The sequence below is a fragment of the Vipera ursinii genome (genome assembly GCF_947247035.1).
Source record: "Vipera ursinii genome assembly, chromosome: 8".
Classification (NCBI taxonomy): domain Eukaryota; kingdom Metazoa; phylum Chordata; class Lepidosauria; order Squamata; family Viperidae; genus Vipera; species Vipera ursinii.
The window spans coordinates 26,152,570-26,178,495 of NC_139519.1; the positions used below are offsets into that span (position 1 = coordinate 26,152,570).

A 25,926-nucleotide genomic window follows, 5' to 3' on the forward strand; every position below is an offset into this window, starting at 1 on the left:
CCGAGTGTGTCATTGCTCTTTTTCTTGGGTTTGGTCTTGGACTGTAAATTCACCTTAATTGATTGAGCTGGCTGTTTAAATGACAAAAGGACCATATGGATGAAAGTACGTATGCAAAAGGCTTTATTTTGCTTTCCTGTCTCTTGGCTGCAAAAACTCTAGTCAACAGCTTCAGCATCCCCAAGCTGCAAGGGGGAACTGTTCCCAGTTGTTTCTGCATTTTGAAAAAAAGAGCGAGAAGGCCAGCACTGGAGATGAGAGACCCAAGATGACCTTCCGGACTTCGTCTGAACTGGCCTGGGCCAGAGGGGAGCCAGCCCTGCACTGGAAAGCCTGATGGTGGTGGTCCTATGCCTCTCGCACCTCTGAAACTGGGGGAGGGGGCTTCCTCCTGGAGTTTGGTGAAAGGCAGGAAAAGCTGCTGGCAGGGGCCCTGCTTTCGCCACTCGCCTGCCGTCCCAGGAATCCGTGCCTGCTGGCGGAGGCTGTCCACGGGAAGCCCTTGAGGGAGAGCCGCAGCATCTCTGCCCTCTGGCCCTGGTCGTGGCTCTGCTGCCTCAGCTCAGGAACTGGGTGTAGCCTTCAGCCCCTGTGACAATGACATCCATCCAAATGCGCAGGGCTTCTGCCGAGGGGGCCACCATGTAGTAGAGCCGGTCGTGGGTCTTGATGCAGAAGGTTAGGGCCGGGTTGGGGCTCTGCCGAGAGAAGAGAGAGGCTGCCAGGGTGCCTCCTGCCACCCCAGACCCCCTCCCGGCAGCAGGCAGAGCTAATGCTAACCCCAAGGAGGGCACTTGAACCCGCTCCCTGCCCCCAGCCTACTCAAGGGCAGAGAAGGCAAAAGTGGCCCTCCAGCCCTCAAAGGGAGGGCCCGCAAAACTTCCCCCAAAGAGAAAATAGGGAAAAGCTGCTCTGTGCTACAAGACGGTCCAGGAACAGGGTCTACGGGCAGGGCAGGCAAGGAGTCACTTGGCAGCTACGCAATGCTAGAGCTATGGGCAAGCTTTGCCCAGACAGTCAAAATATGCCCCAAAGGTGCCCACTCTTCTCCCCGGGGCATTCAGGAGATGTCAAAGTTGCTCTTCCCTGAGGCTGAAAGGGGCTGCACGCCACCTGAGCCACCAGGAGGTTGACTGAGGAAGTGGTGCCACATTCTGCCCCCGGTGCTACTCCCCCAGTCCCTAAGGAGTTTCAGCCCAAATATTGCCCTCCTGGATGGCTCTGTTAACTTGGGGATTCAGGACCATGCAGGGTTGCTGGGCTAGCCAGAGGAAACAGAGAGGCTGGGAAGGAAGAATCTCTTCTGCGGGAGAAGGAAAGGCAGGTGAAGCACAGCCAGGGGCTGTGTTAGGGCTGCACTCAGAGTGCCCCCCTTGCCACCTCACTGCCCAGCTGTGTCTCACCTTGGCTGCGCATCGGAGGTGATCGTAATAAACCTCCTCAATGGCCTGGAAATAGATGAGGCCTTTCAGCTTCGCCTCGTGCTTGTCTGCAGGGGGGAAAGGAAGAAGGAGACAGCTGCAGCCTGTTCCAGGGCCGAGAAGGGCAGTAAGGCAGGAGGGTCAGCTGTGGTGGGAATGGGGAGCCTCACCCACGTAGTAGGAGACGGTGTGCCGCAGACGGTCAAAGACAAACCAGCGCTTCTTCCAGGACCGGATTTTGCCTCCCATCTTGACCAGATAGCCTTTGCACAGCTTCTCCGAGAGGATGACATGGCTGCAAGTGTCCACACTGTGGCCGGAGGATTCGATGTGCAAGCGCAAGTCAAAGTCCTCTTTGCGGATAGGCAAGTAACGGGTCAGGGGGCGAGCCTGCGGAAGAGGGCTGTAATGGAGCAGGCAGCAGGGGCCAAAGTACTTTTGTCCCCCCTCCAACCACCATGGCCAGGAAGAAAGACCACCTATCCCAAGCTCAGTGCTGGCCTCCCAGACAGCAGAAAGAAGCCCTGCAAGATCCCTCCTTGGCCAGCTGGGCGGGATGACCAACCTGTGCTGCCAGCACAGACCTTCTTTCCCTGAGGGGAGCATGGCAGCCCTGCCCTCTGGGGGTCCTGGAGGGGCTCCTGCACACCTGGGCTAGTTGCTTCTCCCGCATCTTGACCTCCCGCTCAATCAGCTGCTGCCGCTGCGCCGTCTCATCCTGCAGCTGCCGCTCCAGCTGCTCCCGCCGTCGCCGTTCGTCCTCCAAGGCCTGGTGACGCAGCTCCATCTCTTGCTCCTGCCGGGACAGAAGGGTGGGCCACTGTGCCCCTCCCAGTACCACCCACCTCTGCCCCCAGGATCCACAGCTGGATATCCAGCCCTGGGCAGAAGCTTCCCACCACCCATGCAGCCCTGCCGTTTGGGGAAGGGGGTGGGAACAGAATTGACTAGGGAGAAGGGAACCAGCTGCCTCTTGAGCTCTCTTCCCAACTGGCTTGCCAGGGCCAGCTGATGAGGAATGGCTGTCCCAGAATGCCAACTTGGGGGCAATCCCCATCCTGAGATTTCTCTCCTGCCCTCACTCGCGACTCCATCAGGCGGGTCCTCTCAGCCTGGGCCTCTTTCAGCAGCTTCTCCATCTCTTCAATCTTCCTGGCATCTGCCCCACTGGCACTGCAAGGTCAACCGGTTGTCACTGCCTGCCCCCAGCCCCCCCCCCTCGGATGTGGCCTGCACTTAGCAGCAGGTCAGAAGCACAGCCCACTCAGAGGCCAAGCGAGAGAGCCTGGAAGGTGGGCAACTCTAGTCGGACTCCGGTGGTGAAGGGAGCTGACCTGGAGGCATTGTCCGGGGAGCAGGCGGAGTTCCCACTCACAGAGAGGTTGGTCTCCAAGCTGTCCGAGCTCTCCAGGCTGAGGGTGTCATAGGCTGGCTCGGGGTCATCGGCCAATTGACCTTGGCCCGGGAAGGGGTGATGATGGAGAACAGAGTGGGGCACAAGGGGGGAGAAGAAGGCACCTCCCTGGAGCAGCTGGGATTCCACTGTGGTCTTCTGCTTCAGGTCGGCCAGGCGCTGCCACTGCTCCTGACCCACCTGATGTCCTGCAAAGAGACCCAGAAAAAGGAGGCTCAGCACCAGCAGGACTTCACCCAGCGTCCACCCACTGTGAGGGCCCAGGGCCCTGGCAGAGGGGTATGGAGGGAGGTACCACCCACCCTTGTGGTGGAGGGATGCTTCGTGCTTCCTTCTAAGGTCAAGAAGGGTGCTGGTCAGCTTGCAGGGCGGGCTGCCTCTTTTGCCCAGTGGGGGTGGAGAGCCCTGTGGGAAAAAAGCCATGGGGGCCCAGAGAGGGTCATGCCCAAGGGGTCCAAGGCAGGGAAGGGGCAGAAGCCGCTTGGCGGACCCAAGAGGGTCACGTTTCCTTGCAGGAGGATCTGTGCCCAGTGGGGACGCCCCCTTGCTTTGGGGCCAGCTGGGCTGCTGCACCTCTTTTCCATCTTGGCCCAAGAGACCCAGGCCAGGGCCGAGATTGGGAGGGGTGCTGGCTAGACTGCTCAAGGGCAGAAATTGAGGTCCAGACCAGGAATGTGAAGCACACCCCCATTTACAAGCAGAAAAGGGGGGGGAATGTGGGATCTACAGAGAAGAGGGAGAAAGGAGGGCTTGGGAGCTTCTCAGGAGAGCCCCCCTGCAAAGGAAGCGCAGTCTCTGAGGTCAGAACAGGGCCTGCGATTGGCCCACGCAGATTTGTGGAAAGCTGAACCGAAATGGGCCTGGGGCTCCCCTGCCCATGTCCAACTTCCAGCTTGACCCGTCTATTTGACCAAGACAGTCCTTTGAGGCCGTGTCCCAAGCCCATTTGCCCCGGCTCTCTCCTAGACCCCTCGTACCTCTCGGAGGGTACTGGAGCCCTTGGGAAAGGCAGCGCTGCCAGTGAGTGCACAGAACCGTCTCTCCAGCGCCAGGAGGCTTTCCTTCTCCTGTTGGGGAAAGCAGAACAGGGAGGGGCGGTCAGAGGAACCCCCCCCAGAACTCTCTTGCATTGCCAGGAGAAGGAGTAGAGTCCCCACACACACACACAGTTGGGCACTCCTCCTCCTCCTCCTCCTCCCCACAGCCAAAAGAGCCAGGACTCCTCTGCGGCCTCTGCCCCTTGCCCTGTTGCCTACTGGCCCACCTGCTGCAACCGCTGCAGGGTGGCCCTCCTCTCCTGGCGCAGCCGGTCGGCCTCCTGAGCAGCCTGCAGCCGCAGCTGCTTCGCCTGGCCCTCCAGGGCAGCCACACGTTCCTGCAGCAGGGAGACAGGAGGGACACTGAGTGGAGCCACAGACGGGCTGTGCAAGCCTGGGCAGGGGCTCCGGGCTCACCTTCCGGCGGGCCAGACTGTGGCGGCCCTGGGCCTCGCTGTGCAGCAGCTGCTGGTCGAGCATCTCGCGCTCCTCCTCCCAGCGGCTCTCCTTCTCCAGCTGCTGGAACTCCAGGTCTTCAAAGAGCTTGGTCTCCGTCTCCAGGGCCTCCGCTTCCTGTGCAGGACGCGGCTGCTTAGAGGAGGCAGTCTGAGCACAGCTGGCCAGGGAGCACAGCTGGCAGCCTCTCCACGGGTGTGGGGTGAGCCAGGGTCTTCTGGACCCTTCTTCTCAACTATCCCAGGGCAAATGCCAGAAGCCCCAAAGTCAAAAGCCAGGAGCTGCCTGGCACCCCTTTGTCCTCCTGAGGTTGGGCAGCAAGATCCACCCTGTGGGAAGGCTGCCCTTGCTCTCTGTCTCTTTCTCCCCAAAGACTGCCCGCTTGGCCTTTGTGTGCGCGATAGGCAGGGGGGACACTCCTGCTGAGCCTCTGGAGGGGCACTGCTGCCAGTGGGCCTGAACTAGCTTCCCCTGCCCCACTGAAGGTGGGCGGGGATAGAGGAGGCACTGACCCTTTGGATCTGGTCCTTCAATTGCTCCCTCATTGACTCAGGGCAGTTTTCAAGCTGGCTCTTGAGCTCAGAGTAAAACGCCCGCAGTTTCTCAAGCGCCTTCCTTTCCGCATCAACCTTTGCCCTCTCCTGAAGCCGGGAGAAAACAACACACGAAGAGGAGAGAGAGGAGGAAGCAGGCTTCTCGGCCACAGACCATGCAAAGAGGGGGTTAGCATGGGTCTTGGGTTAAGGGGGCCAAGGACCTTGTCTTGCCTCCACCAGAGGTCTGCCAGCCCACCCTCCACAGCAGTTGCCAGGGCAGCTACACATTATTCAGTGTAAAATCCAGTCTTTGAGAAGCCAGCAATTTATCTACCCTCGTCTCTGCCCCAGACATCAGAAAGCTGCCTTGCCCTGTGCAAGCCTGTGCAGTAAAGCCGCAGACACGAAATGCAGATCTGGGCCTTGGAGGAGGAAATATCGTTCCAGTTCCTGGTGACTTCTGGGTCGTTGGAAGCTCAGATGAGTCAGTCAGTCAAGGTGTCAAAGCAAGAACATCTGATGTTAGCAGGGCATAATCGGGAAACGTCCCAAGCAGAGCCAACCTAGACTTCTACCCAAGACGTTTCTGTAGATTATGGAAGTTCTCACCCTACATCAATCCCCCTCTTAAAAAAGAAAAAAGTGAGGACTGCTAGGTGAAGCATGCATTGGAAGCCCCTTGAATAATGCCAAAGTTTCCAGGGATGGAAAGGAGTAACCATGACTAGACCAAGGCAGGGAGCATCTTGAATCGCTCGACTGCTGGGAAAAAAGCAATGACGTTCAAAGAGGGGAATTTCACTGGGAGAAATGCAAAGCTTTAATCCGAGTATGAAAAACCAAAATCATCAGCGTGGAATGGCAGGCGGCGACAGGAACCGTACTGGGCAGGGGATGTGCAAAAGGACCAGGAGTCTTGATGGATCACAAGCTGAACATGAGCCACAGGTGGTGCTGCTACTAAAAAGTAAATGCTGGCTGAAGCTGCATCAGCAGAAATATAAAGCCAAGATCAAGCAAAATGGTGGTGCCTCTTTATTGTGTGTTAATCAGACCATACCTAGGATACTGTGTCCAGTTCTGGGCACCACATTTAGGATAGAGACTGACAAAGTGGAATGTGTCCCAGAGGAGAGTCACCAGATGATAAGGGGCCTGGAAGAAAAGACCTACAAGGAACAGTTGGAGGCATTTGTCAGGTATGTTTAGTTTAGAGGAAATGGGGGAGCAGGGGGGAGACATGGTAGCCGTTTTCAAATAAATTGCTCCTGAAGACAGGATAAGGAACAATGGTTTTAATTCACCAAGAAGCAGACTTTGATCAGATGTAGAATAAATCTCCATGGCCAAGATCTGAGGTCCCTCCTGCCAGAGGCATTCAAGAGAGGCGAGATCGGCCCCTGCGGCAGATGCTGTAAGGAGTGGACCCTGCATGACCCCCATGATCTCTTTCTGTCTTTTCTTTCTAGGATTGGCAAAACCAGAATCAATAGTCCAACTTAGTGAGCACAAGAGAATAAACCGTGCAAATGCAGCCAGCACACCTGAGCCTGCTGCAGGACTTTGGTTCCCCTGGGCTGCTCAACCTGGGAACCAGCCTCAGAATTGGGCTTCACGTGGCAGGATTTTCCAGACTCCAGGTGCAAAACAGGTAAAAGTTCTCCTGGGAGGAGCAGAAAGAGCATCCTCCAGATAGGAGCTGGGCGAAACAAACAAGTCTGGGGTACCACCCACTCTCCCCAGGCACTCAGCTTCTCAAACTTTCCTCAGAGACAGAGTCTGGGTTGGAATCCCACATGACCAGATGACCAGCCCGTCCCCAAGGCCTCAGCCAGACAGTCCTTTCTCAGGCAGGGATAAATGCAAAAAAAAAAAAAGAGAGAGAAAGGGGGGAGCTCCTGGTTTTGGCAGAATCTCCAGTTCTGCCACCCCTTCCCAAGCAGGTCGGAACTGCCACCCCAGATGGCCTGTAAGTGCCATTCACTGGGGGCTCGCAAAAAGGGAAGCGGGGATACCACTAGGACAGAGCGGGCAACTGAGCCTGCACTTTGCATCTCCTCGCCCAGACAGACCCCCCCAAAGCTGTGAGCAGGCAGAGTAAGAGAGAGAAAAGAGAGGGGAGGGTACAGTTAGTGTGGGCCGGGAGTATGTGCTGCCCTCCGGCTCCCTGTGTGAGCAAAGATTGGAGGAAACCAGGAAACACAGCCCCACGGGCACCTGGGCCAGACCAAAGGTAAGCAGCAGGAGAGGCAGGTGTCAGGCCGATTTGCTCCCAGCATGAGCTGTCAGTTCGCCAGGTTACTCATGGCCTCTTTCTTGAGATGCGCAAAGGGTCCCCAAAAGCTAGAGGGAGGGGCTCCATCTAAGGACTAGCAAAGCGCCCCTTCCCACTAAGCCCAAGAGGCCTGGATCAGGAGAAGGCAGAACCTGCTAAGCGAGCAAGTGAAGGGACGGTAGCTTTCCCCCCTCCCCCCAATCACCTTGAGCAGTGCACTGCTAGGCTGGAGGCTCCCCGGCCAGTTACCTTATCTCGCTTGTAGCGAACGCTGGCATCCAGGCCCGAGAGCTGCTCCTGCAGGAGTTGCACTGCCTGCTGTTCCTGCCGCAGCTGCAGGATCTCTGATTCCTGCTCGCCCTGCAGGAGAGCCTGTTCCATCTCCGCCTGGGCAGGGCAGAATGGCAGCTGCATGAGCACCACCAGCCACCGGCCTCTCCCTGCCCTCCAAAGATGGGTGGCACTGCCAATCTCTCAGCAGGACAGCTCCCCCTTCACCTCCCAAGCGGTCTCTCGCAGCTGCTGCTCCAGCCCCTTCAGGCAGCTCTTGAGGTGGTCTGTGCTGGCCAGCAGGCGGGCATGCTCCTCTACCAGAAGGGTCAGTTCTGGAGCAGGTGGTACCTCATGCTGCAGAGGAAGTGGCAACTTAGCCTCCATGTGTGGATGAGGGCTTCTCCAGAGGGGAAGGCTGCCTCCCAGGCCATGGCACCGGCCGGCAGCTGGTCAGGGAACACAGAGCCTCTCTGCCCACCTCACCTCCTGGCCGGCACTCTCGGTGCTGCTGCTCTCCTCCTGCAAACTCTCCTCCTCCCCTCGCTCCCTGCGGGGGCTTCTCCCTGGCGGGGGGGGCACCCCATCAGCAGCATTGGCGCTGCCCTCTTGGCCCAGCTCAGTGTCCCCCCTGGTGTACTCGGCACACAGGCTGAGGATAGTCTCCAGGCGCTGGCGCTCCTAGGTGCCCAGAGAAAAAGCAAGAGCCACAGGAGGCTCGCGAGATGGAAGGGCCGGGCACATGAACACCCCTTACCCAGACCCCGGTGCCAACTCAGTTTGCTCTCTGACCGATCCTCACCAAGCTTACCCAGGGCACTCTGTCCCTACCAGCCACCCTGCCAGGAGGTAGCAGGCTGGCTTATGGCAGGTGTTGCACCAACCCAGCTGTGTCTATGCCCAGCTAAGGGTGGGAAGGTGGGCAGAGAGCAGAGGCTGCCAGCAAAGGGCCCTGTAGCTGCTCCTGGAGAGCTTAGAGAAGGGAGGTGCTCGGAGAGCCCATCAAGATGAGGTCCACTGCCTGGAAAGAGGCAGCAGGTCTGGCCTCTTGGGCAGAACAGGAAACCCAAGGCTCCTCTGCCAAGGGCAGAAGATGGCACTGAGGGGCACAACAGGGATCAAAATGCCCAGGGCAAACTGGGGCTGCAGGAAGGACGTCTTGGATTGCTTTGGGTGAGTTGAAGGGGTGAAGGTTCCCGTCCCAAGCTTCAAAGAATGGAGGCGGTGCTGCCAACCCATCAGGGCAGCAGTCCTGACTAGCCAGCCCCTGGCTTCCAGTCACTGGATGCTTGTAGGCCTGGCGCTGATTGGAAGGGCAAGAATTAGGCCCAGGTCAGCAGAGGTTGCACGGCAAAAGCAGGTAGGGGCACAGCAGCATAGCATGAGAGGAAGGCATCAAAATTTCTCCCAAAGTAGCTCCCCTGCCTTGGCCCTCTGATACATTTCCCTCCTCTGCACCCCATCCCAGCCTATGATGCCAAGTCCACTTGGACAGAATTCATCCACCTTTCCTGCACTGAGGGCTTGTGCCACGCATCCTTCGCACCAGCCCCCAGTTCTCCACAGTGAAACTGAAGCCCCCGGCTCGCCTCCTGCTCACCAAGCGCTCCATCTCTTGCTCCCGGAGACGCTCCTGGCGTTGCCATCGGTGGTACTCCAGCAGGTCACTCTCACGCACACCCAGAAGCTTGGAGATGCTCTGCTTGTGCTCTCGCATGGGGCCCGGCAGCCGGAACCCCCCAGACACCAGGTGGCTCGGTTGGGGAGAATCCAAGGGTAGGACAAGGGAACCCAAGCTGGAGGCAGAGCCGAGACCCGGTCTGCAATGGGGATTGCGCTGGGTGGACTCTCCAGGGAGGAGGGGAGGGGAGGGACTGCGGCTCCTCAAGCAGCAGGAGGAGGAGGAGGAGGGGGCGGAAGGGGCCTCCCTCCGCAACACCCCAGAACTCTGCCCAATCTTACCCTGCGAAGAGAGGCTACTTCCAGGGGCAGGGGAGACTGCTCTGCGCCTCAGGGCTGGGCTGAGTGGGGGCAGCTCCCGCATGCCCTCCAGGGACCGCTGGCTGAGCAGGGGACTCTCAGGGGCCCGCTGGGCCCAGCTGGACTGAGAGGCCATGCCTGGCAGCCCTGACCCTTGGGAGGCTGACTTCCCCAGCTGGGCCAGCCGGGGATGGGCCGGGGATGGGCCAGGGTCCTGGAGGGCTGCATCCTTGCCCTGCAGCATGCCAGGCAGCCGGACAGCCCTGGCCGGGCTGGGGTTCCCGGGCGATGGTGTCCGAGGGCTTCCCAGTAGCTTCTCCTTCAGCGGGGAGGCAGCATGCTGGCTAGGATGGGGATCTTCTGCAGGAGGCAGAGGGCTTGTGGGGCCGTCCCGCTGGACCTTCCTCTCCCCCCGGGGGCTCCTCGAACTGCAAGCAGAGCTTAGGAAGCCATTGGAACTGCTCAAGGGGTCTGGGCAAGGCCCCCCGTGGGACAACAACGCAGCATGACAGTAACTGGAGGATCGAACAGGCACCGCAGGGGGGTGGGTGGGAGCTTTTGCCCAGCAGCTGGACGAGGGGCTCTGGCAGCTGCTGCTGCTGCTGCTGTCAGGGGAGGACAGCGGAGAGAAGGGGGGAGAGGAGGTGTTTTCATATGTGGACCTCATGGAGATGTTGCCAGGGCTCTGGGGTGGGGACAGAAGGGAGCAGCCCCCTGTGCCCTTTGCTGTTGGGGATGGAGGGCTCCCATCAACGCTTTCCTCCTGCAACACCAAGGAATCCATGATGCCCTGCAGATCTCTCTCAATGGAGCTGACCAGGGAGAGCGATGCGCCCTCGGAGTTGCTGTTGATGGGGCTCTGCCACTCTGCTGCAAAGAGATGGCTGTCTCAGAAGGGAGAAGTCTCAGCTGCCTCCTCATTCCCCCTTCAGGGCCAAAGCACCTGAGCCCCCCCCCCCCCACCCAGCACCCTCACCTTCGAAAGACCACTCCAGATGCCCAACTACAAGGCCCCCCTCAAATCTGCCATCACCCGCAGCTGGGGAGGAACCTCCCCCACTCAGCCAGAAGCCCAGGGGAACCAAGTGGCCCCCTCAGGACCCCCTCCCCCACCGGACCCAGTCACGCAAAGGACCCACCTGCTCCGAGCCCATATGGGACCACTGGGCTGTGCCGCTCACTGGGCACTGCTTGGCTTTTCATCCGCTTGGCCTCAGCTGGGTGACTGAAGCGGAGGAAGGTCGCCTGGCCCAGGCAGATCACATGCCCTGGAAGAAGAAGCCCCATCAGCCAAGCAGGCCCACCGAGAGGTCAGGTCCAACCGTGCTGTCCACCCCGAGAGCGGCAGCGGCCTCTGGGAAGCTCTAGGCGGCTTTTGCTCCTCCACACCTCAGGGCCTCCTACCGCTGGGCAACTGCAATGCGCCTTCTGTGGGGCTGCCTTTGGAGACAGAGGTCTCAGCAATGCTGGTAGGATGGCCGGGAGGCCAGGGCATAACTGCCACCAGACACAAAGCCCAGGAAAGACTCTCTTCCCACAGCCGCAACTCAGCCCAGCCCTCCTAGCTGGCTCAAGCCAGAGCTGGGCCTTCCTCTGGAAGGCCGGTCTTCAGGAAACTTCATATGAATGGGATGCTCTTCAGTTTGTGGTGCTGAACATCAAAAACAATCCGCCCCCCGCCTGCCCTCTCCAGCCCACACAGGACAGGTGCAGAGAACGAGGGGGTGTCCTTGACAGAGAGGCGCAGGATGTGTTGCTGGTCAAAATAGACTGAGGCCATTTTTAAAAGTCCAGAATGTCCAGATATTGCTTGGAAGTGGTTCAGGCAGATGCCTCCCTAATTTGCTGAAGAATGAGGAGGCGGGCCAGCACAATGAGACTGCCAGGTCCCATTATTACAACCCATCTCAAAAGTAGTCTGGAGTTGACCTTCCAGCACGGTCTGCTTAGTAGAGATGACAGAAGTTCACATTTTCACAACGCTTGTGCAGGCCTGTTCCGGCCAGTCCTACCCTGGTTGCAACAGCTGGGCCCAGCCAGGAAAGGGCCAAGTGGTCACTGATGCTCTGGGGGTGGCTGCTCAGTGCCAGAGAGGATCTGTGGTAGGCATGCAGCTGGCAGGACTCTCCTGTGGTGGAGAGTGGGAGGCCAGTGGGAGCTCTGGCCATAGCCAGGCTTGGTATTGGAAAAACAGACAGACACACCCCCCCACACACACACACACTATAGGCTCTCTTCCTCCTGCTCTCCCCAGCTTTCCAACCTGTGCCTGCTGCAGTGCTGAGCCTGAGCTACACTGAATTGGGTGCCTGAGGTAATAACATTCCACAATTCTTGGCCGCAGGAGACAGACCAGCTCCTACCATTGGAAATGCAGCCCCAGCACACCCGCCTGTGCCCTCCCCTAATAAGGGTGCTCTGGAGGCTTTGCCTTAGCCAAGGGGAAGGCGCAGAAGCCAAGAGGGGCGCGGTTTGCCTGGAAGGCCCTCTGCCCCTCAGCCGCAGTGTATGCAGCTGTGCCTCTTGCAAGGCCAGGCAGCAGCCTTCAGTCTCCAGTTAGTCTGATCCCTAAACTCCCCAGGCAAAGCAGAAGGAAAACGGCAATTCTGCGGTTCTAAATCTCAAAACAAATGTTCTGTTGGCATCAGTTCACTGGCCAATTATGGAGCAAACAAATGAAATAGAAGGTTATTACAAAGGGAGCTCTGATGTGCTAAAGAAAGCCTGTATGGTCTAACCACCTTCCTCCTTCTCCCAAATGATTACACACCCAGCCCTTCTCTGCACAAGATCAGACCTGACACCCAACAAACTGGGCTGTGGGACCATTCCGGGAGCATGGCATACTTGGATGAAGGGGAGGCATCTCAGAGCACATCCCCCAAAAATGGCCCCCAAAGAAAGCTCCCGGCCGGGTCCCTTCAAGGCCTCAGTGGCAACCCCAGCCGCAGACAGAGCCCACAAGCTTCCTGGACAAGCAGCTCAAACCTTCCCTGCTCCAGAAGGCAAGCCAGCCTCTCCTAGAGCTGAGGGGCCCATTCTGCATCTCGCTTGGGAAGCCCACTGCCCTCAAGGTAGCCAAAACCAAGCATGCTACCCTCACACAAACACCCATCTGCTATCTTGGTTTATCCTGTCGGCCTGGTCCCCAGAACACACTTACCCCCAACCCCGAGATTGCAAATGCAAGAAGCTGCTGCTGCTAGAAAGGATTGCAACGTAGACGATCCCGCAGAAGCCCCCTGGGAAGAGTCAATGCAAAATGCATTTGGGGGGGAAGGGGGGTCCAAACATATCAAGCAACTGAGGCAAAGTTTACCAGAGGAGGGAAAAGTTCAAGGTCTGTGGCAACTCAGAAAACTGGCATGCAAAGGGGAAATGGGGAGGAGCATAAACTCGAGGCCAGGGACCTTCCCCTGTTTTAGGGGAGAAAGTGCCCCCTCCAGAGGGGGCTTCCTACGGCCAGAACCCAGCGGAAGGTGAGGTATCAGTTGGTGACCGGGCCACCCATCCGCCCTTACACAGAGCACAGCATTCAGTGTCGAAATCTGCCCCTTTGCCACCCATCGCTGGGCAGGGAGGAGGGCAAGCCAGCCAGGAAGGGTGCGCTGGCTTGGGAGGGTGGGGGCTGGTGAGGCGAGGAGGGTGGCCTCAGCCGCCCCGCCCCCTGGGCCGGCAGCTGTAACCCAGCCGGGAGAGAGAGAGACGCGCCAAGCCGTTTGGAGAGGCCCCCCTCCCCCGCTCTCCATCTCTCGCCCGCCCCCGGCGGGAGATCAGTCCGGAAGGCTGAGCTGGGAGGAGGGGCGCCGTCCAGACTCGGCAGCCCTCCGAATCCTGCCCGACTTACACGGCGGGCTCGGCCCCCTGGAGGACCGCGGCGGGAGGACGACCGCTCCGAGGGGGATTCGGCGCCCCTGCCCGGATCAAGCGCCGAGCCCGGCAGACCGCTCGGCTGGCCACGGATGCTCCGTAGACGCAGCGCCCCGCGCGCCAGGCTGGCGCTTGCCCCGTGCCCAGTCCGGAACCAGCCCGGCGTAAGACGGCTGGCCTTCCGTCCCCGAAAGGCCGCTCGGGGGCAGAGGCTGGGCCGGCCGGCCGGCCACTCCCCGGCGGGAAGCGCCGAGCATCGGCGGCTGCCTCGGCCGCGCCTGTACGGTGGGAGGCGCCGCGCTCCAGGCTGCCCGGCGCCCCGGCCGCATCCCCGGGGCCGAAGGAGCCGCGAGCTGGGCGGAGCCTCCCGTGTCGTCGCCGGACGCCTCCGGCATGGCTAAAAATAGCGCCGAGCGAGCGGTGGGCGGAGGCGGGGAGGGTCTCGCCCGCCCCGCCCGAAGGACCCGGCCGGCTCCCTTCAAGGGCGGCCCCCGCCCGCTGCGCTCTGGGCTGCCCTGCCGGGCGTCGGGCCCCGCTGGCCCTGGCGGCGCTCCTGCCCCGCGCGCCCCGCTCCCGGCCGCTTTTCCGCCGGGGCCACGGGGGGGCTGCCCTGCCCTGCCCTGCCCTGCCCCCGAAACTGGAGCCCTGGTCCCGCCGCCCGTTTTATTCCTCCGGAGTCCCGGCGCGGAGCCCGGGCTCTCTGCCGCTCATGGCTGCGGAGCTCGCGTGATTGCGATTTCGGCGTCCTCGGCTCAGCCTTCCGGGCCGGTCAGAGAGGAGAGCTCTCCGGGACCCCGAGGGCGCAGGAAGGAAGGGCCAGGCGGCTCCTGGGAGGCTAGGCCGCTTCTCTGGCAGCCGCCCTGAAGTCCTCTTCAGGAGCTCTCAGTGGGTGACCGGGCGGGACTTTCCCCCAAGCAGGCCTGGGTCTGCTGGCCTTCCAGCGCAGCCAAAGGGATGAAGCAGGGAGGGAGCTAACCTGGAGAAAAGCCAGTTGGCTACTTCATGTTCAAGGCTTCTGGGCAATTCCTTTTAAAATGTTCTCTTTCCAGGCTCTCATCAGACCAAAAATGTGATTCAGACAGGAAATGATGAGTCTCTGGAAAAGTTGACTTGATGTGATTTTTGTTGCAGTCCGGAAGAGAAACATCAAGAAGGAATTAAGTAGACAGTGGAGGCGGTGGAAGGGGAGGGGGCACAGCTGTGGGGATCAGGGCTCACAGAACCCTACCCCCACCCTTGAGAGGGCTCTGCTGCCTTCAGTCAGGGATCTGCCCCTACAGAGCCTCAAGGCATTCCTCCCCTGTGGTCCTTTCTTAACAACAGCAACTGGGACTGCCAGAAATCTGGTCCCAAATGCCGTTGTAAACTGAGGACTACCTGCCAAACTGGAGGGCAACTGCTTGGATGGAAGGTGATGTTGAGGAGGTGTCTGAGTAGGACGTGTATCTATTTAAAGCCCCACAGAGGCCAACAGACGCCTCCCAGCCAGCCCTGACCCACAGACTGTGTTTGTTGCTATCAGTGAGCCCCAAAGATGGGCAGGGCCCACAGCCTCACTTGGTCCAATAGACACGGCCTGGCTTGTAAGGAATCCAGCTGCAGCCACCCCTTGGCCAGGAAATCCCTCTCTTTACAGGGAGGTTCTGCAGCTACCTTTTAATATAAAGATTTGTAACTTTCCTGGCTGAGACCATAAGATTTAGGGCCAGTATATCAGGGAGAGCAGATCCCACCCTACAGGGTCAGCCACAGGAAAAGTATGAGCTCCTTTTCAGCGGGGCCACCGAGAATGGCCCAGGGCTGCCTGGTTCTACGCCCCCTGAAAAAAAAAATCAGTTGGCTAGAGACCAAGAAGCGGCCCCCGACAGACTGGCAGCTCCTGGGCATGAGTCCCTTAACCGCCCTGAGTCCCTAGGGAGAAGGGCGGTATAGAAATCAAATAAATGAAATGAAATGAAATGAGCAGAGGTCAGCACTAGGGTCTTATTCCAGGCGATGGCTGGGCATGGCTTGGGCTCTTGCTTCCCTCCTATTAGCAGTTGCCCAGCCTTGGGTGACTGAAAGAACACCCACCCACCCCCCCGCCGCCCAACTGTTGCCTCATTCTCCTTTGGCCAGCAAAGCTGCTTCCCTTGCCAAGGATGGGGTTGCCATGGTGATGCTAAGAGCTGGCCTTCCACTGTGGCCTGGCAGGGAGGCTCCCTACTCAGTATTGACCCAGGGCACGAGGAGATTGGGCCCTGCCCTGCCACCCTCCAAAGAGCTCCTAGGGCTAGGACATCCTTGGAGGCCTCCTTCCTGCAGAACCCCCCTCTGCCTTACGTCTTTGTGTGGCTCTGCTGTGTTTGGCCAGAGCTGTAAGGAGGGAGCATGTCTCTTTGTTGGACCTTGTGGGTGGACTCTCCCCTCACCCCCCAAATTGAGCACCACTTAGCTGAACTGGAAGTCCATCGGCCAGGGAACGGAGTGGGCCCACACTTGTAGGAAGATGCAAAGGCCAGAGGGACTGACTTCCGGTGGCTCCGCGGCGACGGAGACAGCCCTCCCGGGCTGCCCGCGGCTCAGCTGTTGTTCTTTCGCCCGAAACAGCGCCGATCAGCTGTTCGGGCGAAATTGAAGCCCCCTCCTCGGGAGAAGAGGAGGGGGTGAGCCCCCAGGTAGGGGTAGAGTTCCCCGGGGCCGCCTGAGCTTGGAGCTTGGGCGGCTGAAGGTTTGAACTCCCCCGTAGCCTGGGCTGCTCCCAGCTGACCAGCGTCTCTGCTCCGGATTTCACGGAGCAGAGCCAGGCGTCTGCGACCATCCCTGCTTGAAGGAGAGACTATGAAAGGAAAAAAGCAGGCAGAGCAGTGCAAGAAGGAAAGATAAAGAGATGAAGAGGATTATTTTGTTTTACTCTCAAGCTTGATGGACTTTGCTTAAAACTTAAAGTGAAAGTGCGTCACAATTGTAAGTAAAAGATGGCGGCTAAACCTCCCCCTAGAGCTTTTCGGAGTGCTGGAAATTCTCCGGTGCAACAACAATCATTACTGCAGGCGTTGCATTCTCCTGATGTACTGACATCGAAGGATTTGGAAAAACATACCCAGTTAATTTTGGAGTCAATAGGTGTTAAATTTCTACAGATGGAGGAGAAATTGGAGAAATTGGAGCAGAGAATGGAAGAAAGGATGGAGCAGAAACTTAGAGAGATGAAGGTAGACATTTTGTCCTCTGTGCAAAAAGTTGCTAAATGTGTGGAGATGCTGGATGATCAAGTGCAAGACTTAATTCAAAAGAATGTTTTATTAGAAGCAAAAGTATTGGAATTGGAAGATTTAAAAGACAAAATGGACAGTGAACAGAGTTTGGCCCAATTTTACCAGATGCAGTTTGCTGTGAGAATTAGAGGCCTAAAAGAGAATATTAAGGAAGATTTAAAGCAGTTGGTTTCTGAGGCTTTTGAGGGGGTATTGAACCATCCAGCATCTGAATTAAAACAAGGTATGGACAAAGTGTTTCGTGTGAATTCGTGGATTGCTAAACAGAGAAAGTTGCCTAGAGATGTGGTGGTTTATTTTGTAAAAAGGGAAATTAGAGATGAAGTTATACAAGCTGCCTATGATACCAAAGTTATGATTGCTGGCCAACAAGTTTTGGTTCTAAAAGAAATTCCTCCAAAGATTTTAAAGAGAAGGAAGGATTTTATATTCCTGGTGCAAGAGCTTAAGCAAAGAGATATAAGGTTCAGATGGGAGATTCCAGATGGGTTGAGCTTCATGTATGATGGCAAAAGGTACTGTTTGAGTAATGTGAAGCAAGCGCACGATTTTTACAACAATGTTTTGAAACTAACCCCATCAACACTTTTGGAAGCTGCAGAGGGATCTGGAGAAGGAGAATGTCAAGAGGATGAAGATGGACAGATGGACGAGAAGGGTGCAGGAGGAAATCAAGCTGCAACTCTTTTGGATGATCTTAGAGAACAGAGGGTGACGCGTGCTGCCTTAAAACGTTCAAAAAAGACTAAAAAATAAGACCAGTAGAAATCTATGGAACTTCCACAATACATTTATAGTTAAGTGGTAGTTGTGTTATTAAAGGTTTTGGGATACTAGGTGTGGTAACAGATTTTTTTTCTAATTTGGAATTAATGGATAACTTACTATAGAGGAAGAGGAAGAAAGTTTTTTGGCTTAATGTGGGTTAATTTGGGTAAGAGCTATCTATTATAGCCTATTTTGGTTAGAGAGGTTAACAGGGATAGGTGTTTGTGATGTGTAAATGAGAGTATGTCTAGGTAATAGTGAATTGTGGAAGAACATAGATGGGAATAATGTTAGTTTTCTTTTATTTTAGTTTTTTATATATATTTAGTATTATTAAGGATTGGTTTACCTTATATAAGCTAGAGAGTGATGGATTTTAGAGTTTATAATTGTTAGTATATGATTGTTTATGATTGCCTTTTAGATATATACCTTGTATTTTGCTCTGGGAAGTCGGGGGGGGGGAGGGGGGAGGAGGGGACTTAGAGGGGGGGAGGTAGGGGAGGGAGGAGGGAGAGGGGGAGGGGGGGAGGTAGGGGGGAGGTAGGGAGGGGAGGAGGGAGGGGGAAGGGGGGTTGTTAAGGGAAAATTGTATTTTATAAAACTTTTCAATAAAAAAAAAAAAAAAAAAAAAAAAAAAAAACAAAGGCCAGAGGGACTGTGCACTAATGTGTGTCCCATCGGGATGAGCAGCTCTGAGTCCAGAAACACTTTAGAATCCAGAACCAAGCATTCCCCGGATATACTTGGCCCAAGGTAGCATAATAGTGTGCAGATCTCTCTATGCCTGACCAGCAGAGCCTCACCTCTCCTTACCTTGGGACAAGCGGGTGGGGCGCAATATCGGCTGTCCATCAATGGCACAAGGATGACCGCAGGGGTGTAGCGTGAGGGTCCCACACACATTTTCAATGAAGCAGTGCTGGGGGGCCACCCCAGCCCCCTGTAGCACAATGTCCCCAGCAGCGGAACCCAGGACCGTCTTGCCTGCAAGGAGACTCTATGAGCAGGGGGGCACTCCTTTGAGGGGGGAACAGAGAAGGGAAGCCCCTCCCCCAGTACTGCAGAGACATACCCTCTTCCAGAGGCAGCAGAGTGATGGCAGTGCTGAGGCGCCCGCTGCCCAGGCTCACCAGGTGCGGTTTCTGTGTCTGCACTTTTAAACCTCGGCCGGACTCGGTCAGGTCCAGGAGGCTGTTCTGCAGGGTAGGGGAGAAAAACATTTAGCAGCAGCAGGGCCCCCTCCTCCTCCAAGAATGGCCAGGAGATTCAGTCAGAGGTCAAGATGGGGAGGCGGCAGTGCAGATTGGTGTGGGCAAAGATGCTTTGGCTGTGTGCTCAGGGTCCCAGAGTCAGCCCCTTCCCAGGTGCTCATGGCTAGTCCTCAAGTGGGCAAGAGCAGAGGGCAGCCTGGCTTCCCTTTTGGCCACTCCTGGCATGAGCTCCCTCCCTCTTCCTTAATTGCCATCCTCCAGCCAGGCAGGTTGAGGGTGATTGCCAGGAAGGGTAGGAAAAGGCAAAAGGGCAAGTTGTCCAACAGCTTTGAAAGGGGCAGTGAGGGGGAAGCGAGGTGAGCAAGCATCAGTGCTGGCTGATTTGGGAACGGCTCTCCCACTCCTTGGCCTGCAGGCTCACTCTCCGGTCTGCAAAACCTCAGGACAGGATGCGGTCTCCTCCCGAGCTACCACTGCCACCCGGGAGGCACAGCACATTCTGACTGGACAGAGGGTTTGCTTGGGTACCCGCTCACCTGAATGGGCTTCTGCACTTGGCAGGGGGGAGCAGCCAGGTTATGGTTGCAAGTCTCCATGGTGGGGCTCCTCTTGCCTAGGAGGAAAAGAGGGGGGTGCCAGGGCACAGATGACAGGAGATCCAAGCCCCATGCAAGGTGCCCCTGCTGCCATGCAGGCCTCCCTGGGGCTGGAATACAGGGCAGGTCATGGCTGCCCCTAGGAAGGGGAGGCCTCTGGTCCTCCCCTTCCATTCCCTGCAGGGAGGGAGGGGAGTTTGTTGCTTTGCCAGCCGTGGTCCAGGAGAAACATTTCCGAAGCATGTTCCTTTCTAGGCAGATAAGAGTGTACCTGTTTCTGAAGTCCATTTCAGTTTTTAAAGAATATCCAAAGTAGTTGCTATTTAGCAGCAGGGAAGAAGAGGGAGCAACTGAGCTTTTTAAGCAGCCATCCTGGCAAGTACAGGATTACTTTGTTTTATGACTAATTATTTGCACAAACATCTAAAATTATCTTCAGCTTCATTAAGTTTAAGAAAAAGCTAACTTCTATTATTTTCTGCTCAACCATCAAGATATTGTGGCATCACTGCAAACACTTTCATGGATCATGGTCACCAGGGGACAAGGACTCCTTTCTCACGCTGCCATCTTCAAGCCCAACAACCGCATTGGCCCAGGGGAGCCAGCAGGGCACTGCCTGATCTGAGTGCCTCCCTACCAAGCACTGGCACAGCCCCACCCCCACCCCATCCATGGCCCTCCTTCCAAGATGTCAGTGACTGCCTTGTTTGTCTTCCACTGCCCAAGGAGGAGAGTGCCACTCCCCAGAGGAAGGAGGGCTTCTGGTCTCCTGGTCCCCTCTTTGCCTAGTAAAGGAACTCTCCTAGGGGCAGGAGGGAGAGGGGGTGCCTGGCTGCTCCCCCTTCTCTCTCTAAAGCCACAAGCCCTGACAAGCAGGCTCTGTTTGAGGAGGGAGGGAGAGAGACGCTGGAGGGGGGGAGCTGTACCTTGTCAGCCACAAGGCGCCTTTCTTCTCTGGGCTGCCGGAGAATGAGTGCCTTGTGTGGCTGGGAGTGGCTGGGCAGCAAAGGCCAAGGGGTGAGCTTCAGCCTGGCTGGGCCAAGGCTTACAGGGCTAGCCTCTCCTTCCTCCTGACCCTTGCCAGAGGAGGAAAAGGGGGAGAACAACTTGACTCCCTTCCAGCCTTGGAGAAGCACCAAAGGCCAGCGCCCCCCCCCCCCCGCTTTCTTTGCCTCAGAAGATGCAGCCTGGGAAAAGTGGGGGTGGTGTAGCCCTTGGCCAGGGTCCGGCCCAACCCAGTCCCAGCTGCTCATGGCAGCCAGGCTTTGGGAGAGCTTCTGATGCAGGATCCAACAAAAGGCACGGGATGGGTGGGTGGTGGTGGGGAGAGTCCCAATTGTGCTGACCAACACCAGCTCCACCCTGCCAGAAATTGTTCTGCACCAGCAGGTCAAGGTCCTCCCAAAGCCCAGCTCAGTCCTTGGAGTCTCGGCCCAAAGATGAGGCAGGTCTGGGCTCAGCCAGCGGCCGAGAGCAGCAGGGTGGATCTGCTACCCCCAAGTGCTCTGTGGCCTTCCTGGGTTCAGAGAGAAAGTTGGCAAAACTAGCAGTGGTCCTGGGAATGGAGGAAGACAGCTTTTGGGATGGGTGGCCCACTTGCTCCCCCAGCTCAAATCAGCATGCTTGCCTGGGCGCCGGGAAGCCACAGCTCCACTGCAGGAGAAAAGCCACAAGGAGAGGGCAGCAAGTGGCGAGAGGTTGCAACAGCTGGTGTGTGTGTGTGGGGGGGGGGACACGGTCAGCATCAGGAGAGGACTAGATTCTCCCAGAATCTTGCATTTTTCCTGAAGGACTTTTCCTCAGACCCACAAGAGAAGGGAGTGGAAGGGGGAGTAGGTAGCTGCCCCAAGTCCAAACTGAGTCTCAATCAGATGCTGCTACAAGACCACCAGCTCAGATTACTTCAGAGCCCAGCCCCAAGAAACATTCAGGCAGGCTAGTCAATATCACCACCTGCATCTCCCACACTTGCTTCACAACAGTCCTGCAAGGTAAAAAATTGTTCTGGGATTACTCAGCGTAGCTCTCACCCTACTCGGAGCCGGAGCTGCAGGACCCTCCACAGCTTCCTGGCGACACGGGAGAGGGCAAACCCCGAGGTCTCCTCACCCGGAGACCGGACGGCCGTTTTCTACCAAGCAACAGCGACAGCTGGAGCCACGGCCGCGTGGAGCTCCCACCCGCTCCGAGACTGGAGAGCGAGCAGGGGGTCTCTTCTCGCCTGAAAGCGGACCCGCTGGGACCGAGCGCAGGTACGCGGGTGGGGGAAACGGCTGGCAGGGACTGTCTTGCCGGTTTTTGCGCGCAGTGTCGCTCTCTCCCAGTCCGCAGCGCGGGTGCGGGAGAGAAGCGCCAGGAATGCGCGGAATGCGCCACGTCCAGGCAGGCAGGCGGGGGCATCTGCCGGCCCGTCGATGCCCCCTTCAGCCGAGTGCTGAGCTGCGCTCGGCCAGAAACTCGCCTGCCGGAGTTAAGCGGAGTGGCGCGGCCGCCCTTTCCGTCTCCTCCTCGGCCGGCCCGAGGATGCCACCCCGTCTGGTCTCCCGGGGCGGAATGGTCTCCGACCACTCCGAAAGTAGGAAAGGTGGTCCGGGCAGTAGAGAGGCGCCTCCAGCATTACCTGCGCGCCCCGCCGACAGGGCACCCGTTCCGCCCGCACCTGCCAAGTAAGCTTGCCGGTTTGATGCCCGACGTCTTCGGAGCTGCCGTCACCGACGCCCGTTTGCGCTGCTCGCTGCTCGCTGCGGGCTGAAGGGCCGCCGGCCGAGGAAGGAGGAGCGCCAGGCGGGGGTCCGCCGCCCTCCCGGGTTGCTCCCGTCCCCCTTTGCGCGCGGGCGGCTGGTGCGCGCGCCTCCGTCGCCGTTCCGGGTCTCGGAGGGCCCCCCCGCCGCCTCCGAGCAGGAGCCTCCCGCCGGAGCCTGCGCTGAACAAAAGGCCAGGGCGGGGGAGGCGGCGGCTGGGGCGGACTTGGGCTCGGCCTCCGTTCGCCCGAAGAAGAGGAGAGCTCAGCAGCCTCTGCCGGGCAGCCAAGCCAGAGCCGCCGTTCACGCTCAAAACAGCCGAATATCCCCGCAGCCCCGCCTGGTCTCCCCGCTCGGAAGCCCCTCGCCGGGGAGGCGGGACCGGGCTTTAACAATTTTGGTCCTGGGGAGGGGGGTGGAATTTGTCACTCATTGACGCATTTTTAATTTTTTAGGCAACACTTTCGTGCTGTCCCAATCCTACACTTCTGAGCGCTTAGCCATAAAACATAGGAGTCCAATCAAAATATACTTTAATAATAGCAATCCCCAAGAGTTAAGCTCCTCCTGCTGAGTGAATGATTTTACCGTAGTAAAGGACGCACAATTCCGGCTCCCAAGTTTTATCCCCACAGGGCTGATCAAGCACTTTGTCATCAATTAAGATGTTGCCCCTTTTGCAATACCTGAATTTCATCCTGCCTGATTGGTGTGGGATTGTTCTTTGCTCCCAGAACCGCAGAACCGTTTTCCACCTTTAATAAAAAATCTCAGTGCACAGGTACAGAATGGAACTTGGTGGCCCTGCTTAACTGTGTCTGTGTGCAGAGCCCCCCCCCTTCTTAAAAACAATAAAACCCAGCACTTTGAAGAATGGCTAAAAACTGGGCAATGCAGCTGTCTACAGTCTCTGGCACAAAATCCATTTAGAAAATGAGAAATAATGTCAGCAGGCACTCCTGGCTGGAGTAGGGAAGTGACAAGAGTCTGGTATGCCTATTTTGGCACTGGCTACATCACAACATCTGGAAACCATCAACCTCATGATGATGCTTGACGTGAAGCCACAGCAGCCAGAGGAAGACTTGCAAGAGCTGCTGCTGCGGGCAAGATGAGTCTGGGTGAGGCCCAACTCAGACCATCCCAGTCACTCCTGTGGTAGCTCAAGGGAGCCGGACATGACACGTTGCAGAAAGGTCCCTGCCCCTTTGCAGATTGTCAGCTGGAGGACACACAAGGGAGCCCTAGAGGTTTGACTGAAGCCCAACTTCAGTCAGAACAGAGCTGGAAGGGACCTTGGAGGTCTTCTAGTCCAACCCCCCTGCACAAGCAGGAGACCCTGCACCATTTCAGATAGGTGGCTGTCCAGTCTTTTCTTAAAAAACCTCCCGTGATGAAGCAAGCTTATTCCGGATGAATGATAGAAGTTAGATAAATAGGGGGGGTGCAGTCTGTCTCTCTCTTCTCATAGCCTTTACCTAGAAGCCGACCTACAGGAAAGTGAACTTTGCCTGCCCCCCCCAAAGTATCTGTTCAACTTGCAACATAAACAACTCAGGCAAAGCTCGGAATGTCACAGGAAATACATTTCACTATATGCAGGCCCCCCTTCATTGATTACTGCCTTGTCGTGGCGAAGGGGCTTGCGTAATTCAATGAAGCTATGAGCTATGCCGTGCAGGGCCACCCAAGATGGAAAGGTCATAGCAGAGAGTTCTGACAAAACGTGATCCATTGGAGAAGGAAAATCTTTGCCATGAAAACCCTATGGACAGTACCAAAAGGCAAAACGATATGACGCTGGAAGATGAGCCCCTCAGGTCGGAAGGCGTCCAGTATGCTACTGGGGAAGAGCAGAGGGCTAGTACTAGTAGCGCCAGAAAGAATGAAGCGACTGGGCCAAAGCCGAAAGGACGCTCAGCTGTGGATGTGTCTGGTGGTGAAAGGAAAGTCCGATGCTGTAAAGATTTTTTCTCCACAGGAACCTGGAATGTAAGAACCATGAATCAAGGAAAGCTGGACGTGGTCAAACAAGAGATGACAAGACTGAACATCAACATCTTAGGAATCAGCAAACTAAAATGGACAGGAATGGGCGAATTTAATTCAGATGACCATCAGGTATACTACTATGGGCAAGAATCCCTCAGAAGAAATGGAGTAGCCTTCATAGTCAATAAAAGAGTAGGAAAATCAATACTGGGATACAATCCTCAAAATGACAGAATGATCTCAGTTCGAATCCAAGGCAAACCATTCAATGTCACAGTAGTCCAAGTCTATGCCCCAACCACTGGTGCTGAAGAGGATGAAATTGACCGGTTCTATGAAGCCCTACAGCACCTTATAGAACTAACACCAAAAAATGATGTCCTTATCATCATGGGGGATTGGAATGCTAAAGTAGGAAGCCAAAAGATAACCGGAATAACAGGCAAGTTTGGCCTTGGAGTACAAAATGAAGCAGGGCACAGGCTCACAGAATTTTGTCAAGAGAATACGATGGTGATAGCAAACACTCTTTTCCAACAACCCAAGAGACGGCTCTACACATGGACGTCACCAGACGGTCAACACAGAAAACAGATTGACTATGTGCTCTACAGCCAAAGATGGAGAAGCTCTATACAGTCAGTAAAAACAAGACCAGGAGCTGACTGTGGCTCAGACCATGAGCTTCTCATTGCAAAGTTTAAACTGAAGAAAGTAGGGAAAAGCACTAGGCCACTCAGGTATGAACTAAATCATATCCCTGATGAATATACAGTAGAGGTGACAAATAGATTTAAAGAATTAGATCTGATAGAGTGCCTGAAGAACTATGGACAGAGGTTCGCAACACTGTACAACAGATAGCAACCAAAACCATCCCAAAGAAAAGAAATGCAAGAAAGCAAAATGGCTGTCTGAGGAAGCTTTGCAAATAGCTGAGGAAAGGAGGGAAGTGAAAGGCAAGGGAGAAAAAGAAAGATACGCCCAATTGAATGCAGAATTCCAGAGAATAGCTAGAAGAGATAAGAATGCCTTCTTAAATGAACAGTGCAAAGAAATAGAAGAAAACAATAGAATAGGGAGGACCAGAAATCTTTTCAAGAAAATTGGAGAGAAGAAGGAACGTTTCATGCAAAAACGGGCATGATAAAGGACCAAAATGGCAGGGACCTAACAGAGGCAGAAGAGATTAAGAAGAGATGGCAAAATTACACAGAACTATACAAGAATGAGCTTAACGTCCCTGATAATCACAATGAGGTGGTCACTGAATGTGAAGTGGGCCTTAGAAAAGCTGAGCAACAACAAAGCTAGTGGAGTTGACAGTATTCCAGCTGAGCTATTCAAAATCTTAAAAGATGATGCAGTAAAAGTGCTACACTCAATTTGCAAGCAAATTTGGAAAACTCAACAGTGGCCACAGGATTGGAAAAGATCAGTTTACATTCCAATTCCAAAGAAAGGCAGTGCCAAAGAATGTTCAAACTATCGCACTATTGCACTCATTTCTCATGCTAGTAAAGTTATGCTTAAAATCCTACAAGCTAGACTCCAGCAGTATGTGGATCGAGAACTACCAGAAGTACAGGCAGGATTTCGAAGAGGCAGAGGAACTAGAGACCAAATTGCCAACATACGCTGGATCATGGAGAAAGCTAGAGAGATCCAGAAAAACATCTACTTCTGCTTCATTGACTATGCTAAAGCCTTTGATTGTGTGGATCATAACAAACTGTGGCAAGTTCTTAAAGAGATGGGCATACCAGACCATCTTATTTGTCTCTTGAGAAACCTATATGTGGGCCAAGAAGCAACAGTGAGAACTGGACACGGAACCACTGATTGGTTCAAAATTGGGAAAGGAGTCCGGCAAAGCTGTATACTGTCGCCCTGCCTATTTAACTTATATGCAGAGCACATGATGAGAAAGGCAGGGCTAGATAATCCAAAACTGGAATTAAGATTGCCAGAAGAAATATCAACAACCTAAGATATTAGTTTTATTTTATTTTATTTTAATTCCATTTAGATATGCAGATGATACCACTCTAATGGCAGAAAGTGAAGAACTAAAGAGCCTCGTGTTGCGGGTGAAG

The 25,926-nt window shown here is 55.9% G+C and overlaps 1 protein-coding gene across 5 annotated transcripts; it reads right to left on the reverse strand.

The window, feature by feature from the left end:
• Positions 1–115: 115 nt before the first annotated feature.
• Positions 116–21,953, reverse strand: PHLDB1 (pleckstrin homology like domain family B member 1; the record flags this gene model as incomplete). Of its 5 annotated transcripts, XM_083368540.1 has the most annotated exons (20): positions 116–698; positions 1,404–1,489; positions 1,592–1,811; positions 2,071–2,217; positions 2,504–2,594; positions 2,756–3,023; positions 3,138–3,240; positions 3,813–3,902; positions 4,100–4,210; positions 4,290–4,445; positions 4,841–4,969; positions 7,389–7,526; positions 7,638–7,766; positions 7,896–8,090; positions 9,010–10,259; positions 10,529–10,657; positions 18,101–18,271; positions 18,360–18,483; positions 19,035–19,111; positions 21,718–21,953. In XM_083368540.1, the coding sequence occupies 19 exons, from the start codon at positions 19,092–19,094 to the stop codon at positions 558–560; spliced, it is 3,738 nt and encodes a 1,245-aa protein (XP_083224666.1). In that variant the 3' UTR covers positions 116–557. The 5 variants fall into 5 exon arrangements, with proteins under 5 accessions (XP_083224666.1, XP_083224664.1, XP_083224665.1 ...); XM_083368538.1 differs by lacking the exon at positions 21,718–21,953 and having other exon boundaries at positions 19,035–19,268; XM_083368539.1 differs by lacking the exons at positions 18,101–18,271; positions 21,718–21,953 and having other exon boundaries at positions 19,035–19,267.
• Positions 21,954–25,926: the final 3,973 nt, after the last annotated feature.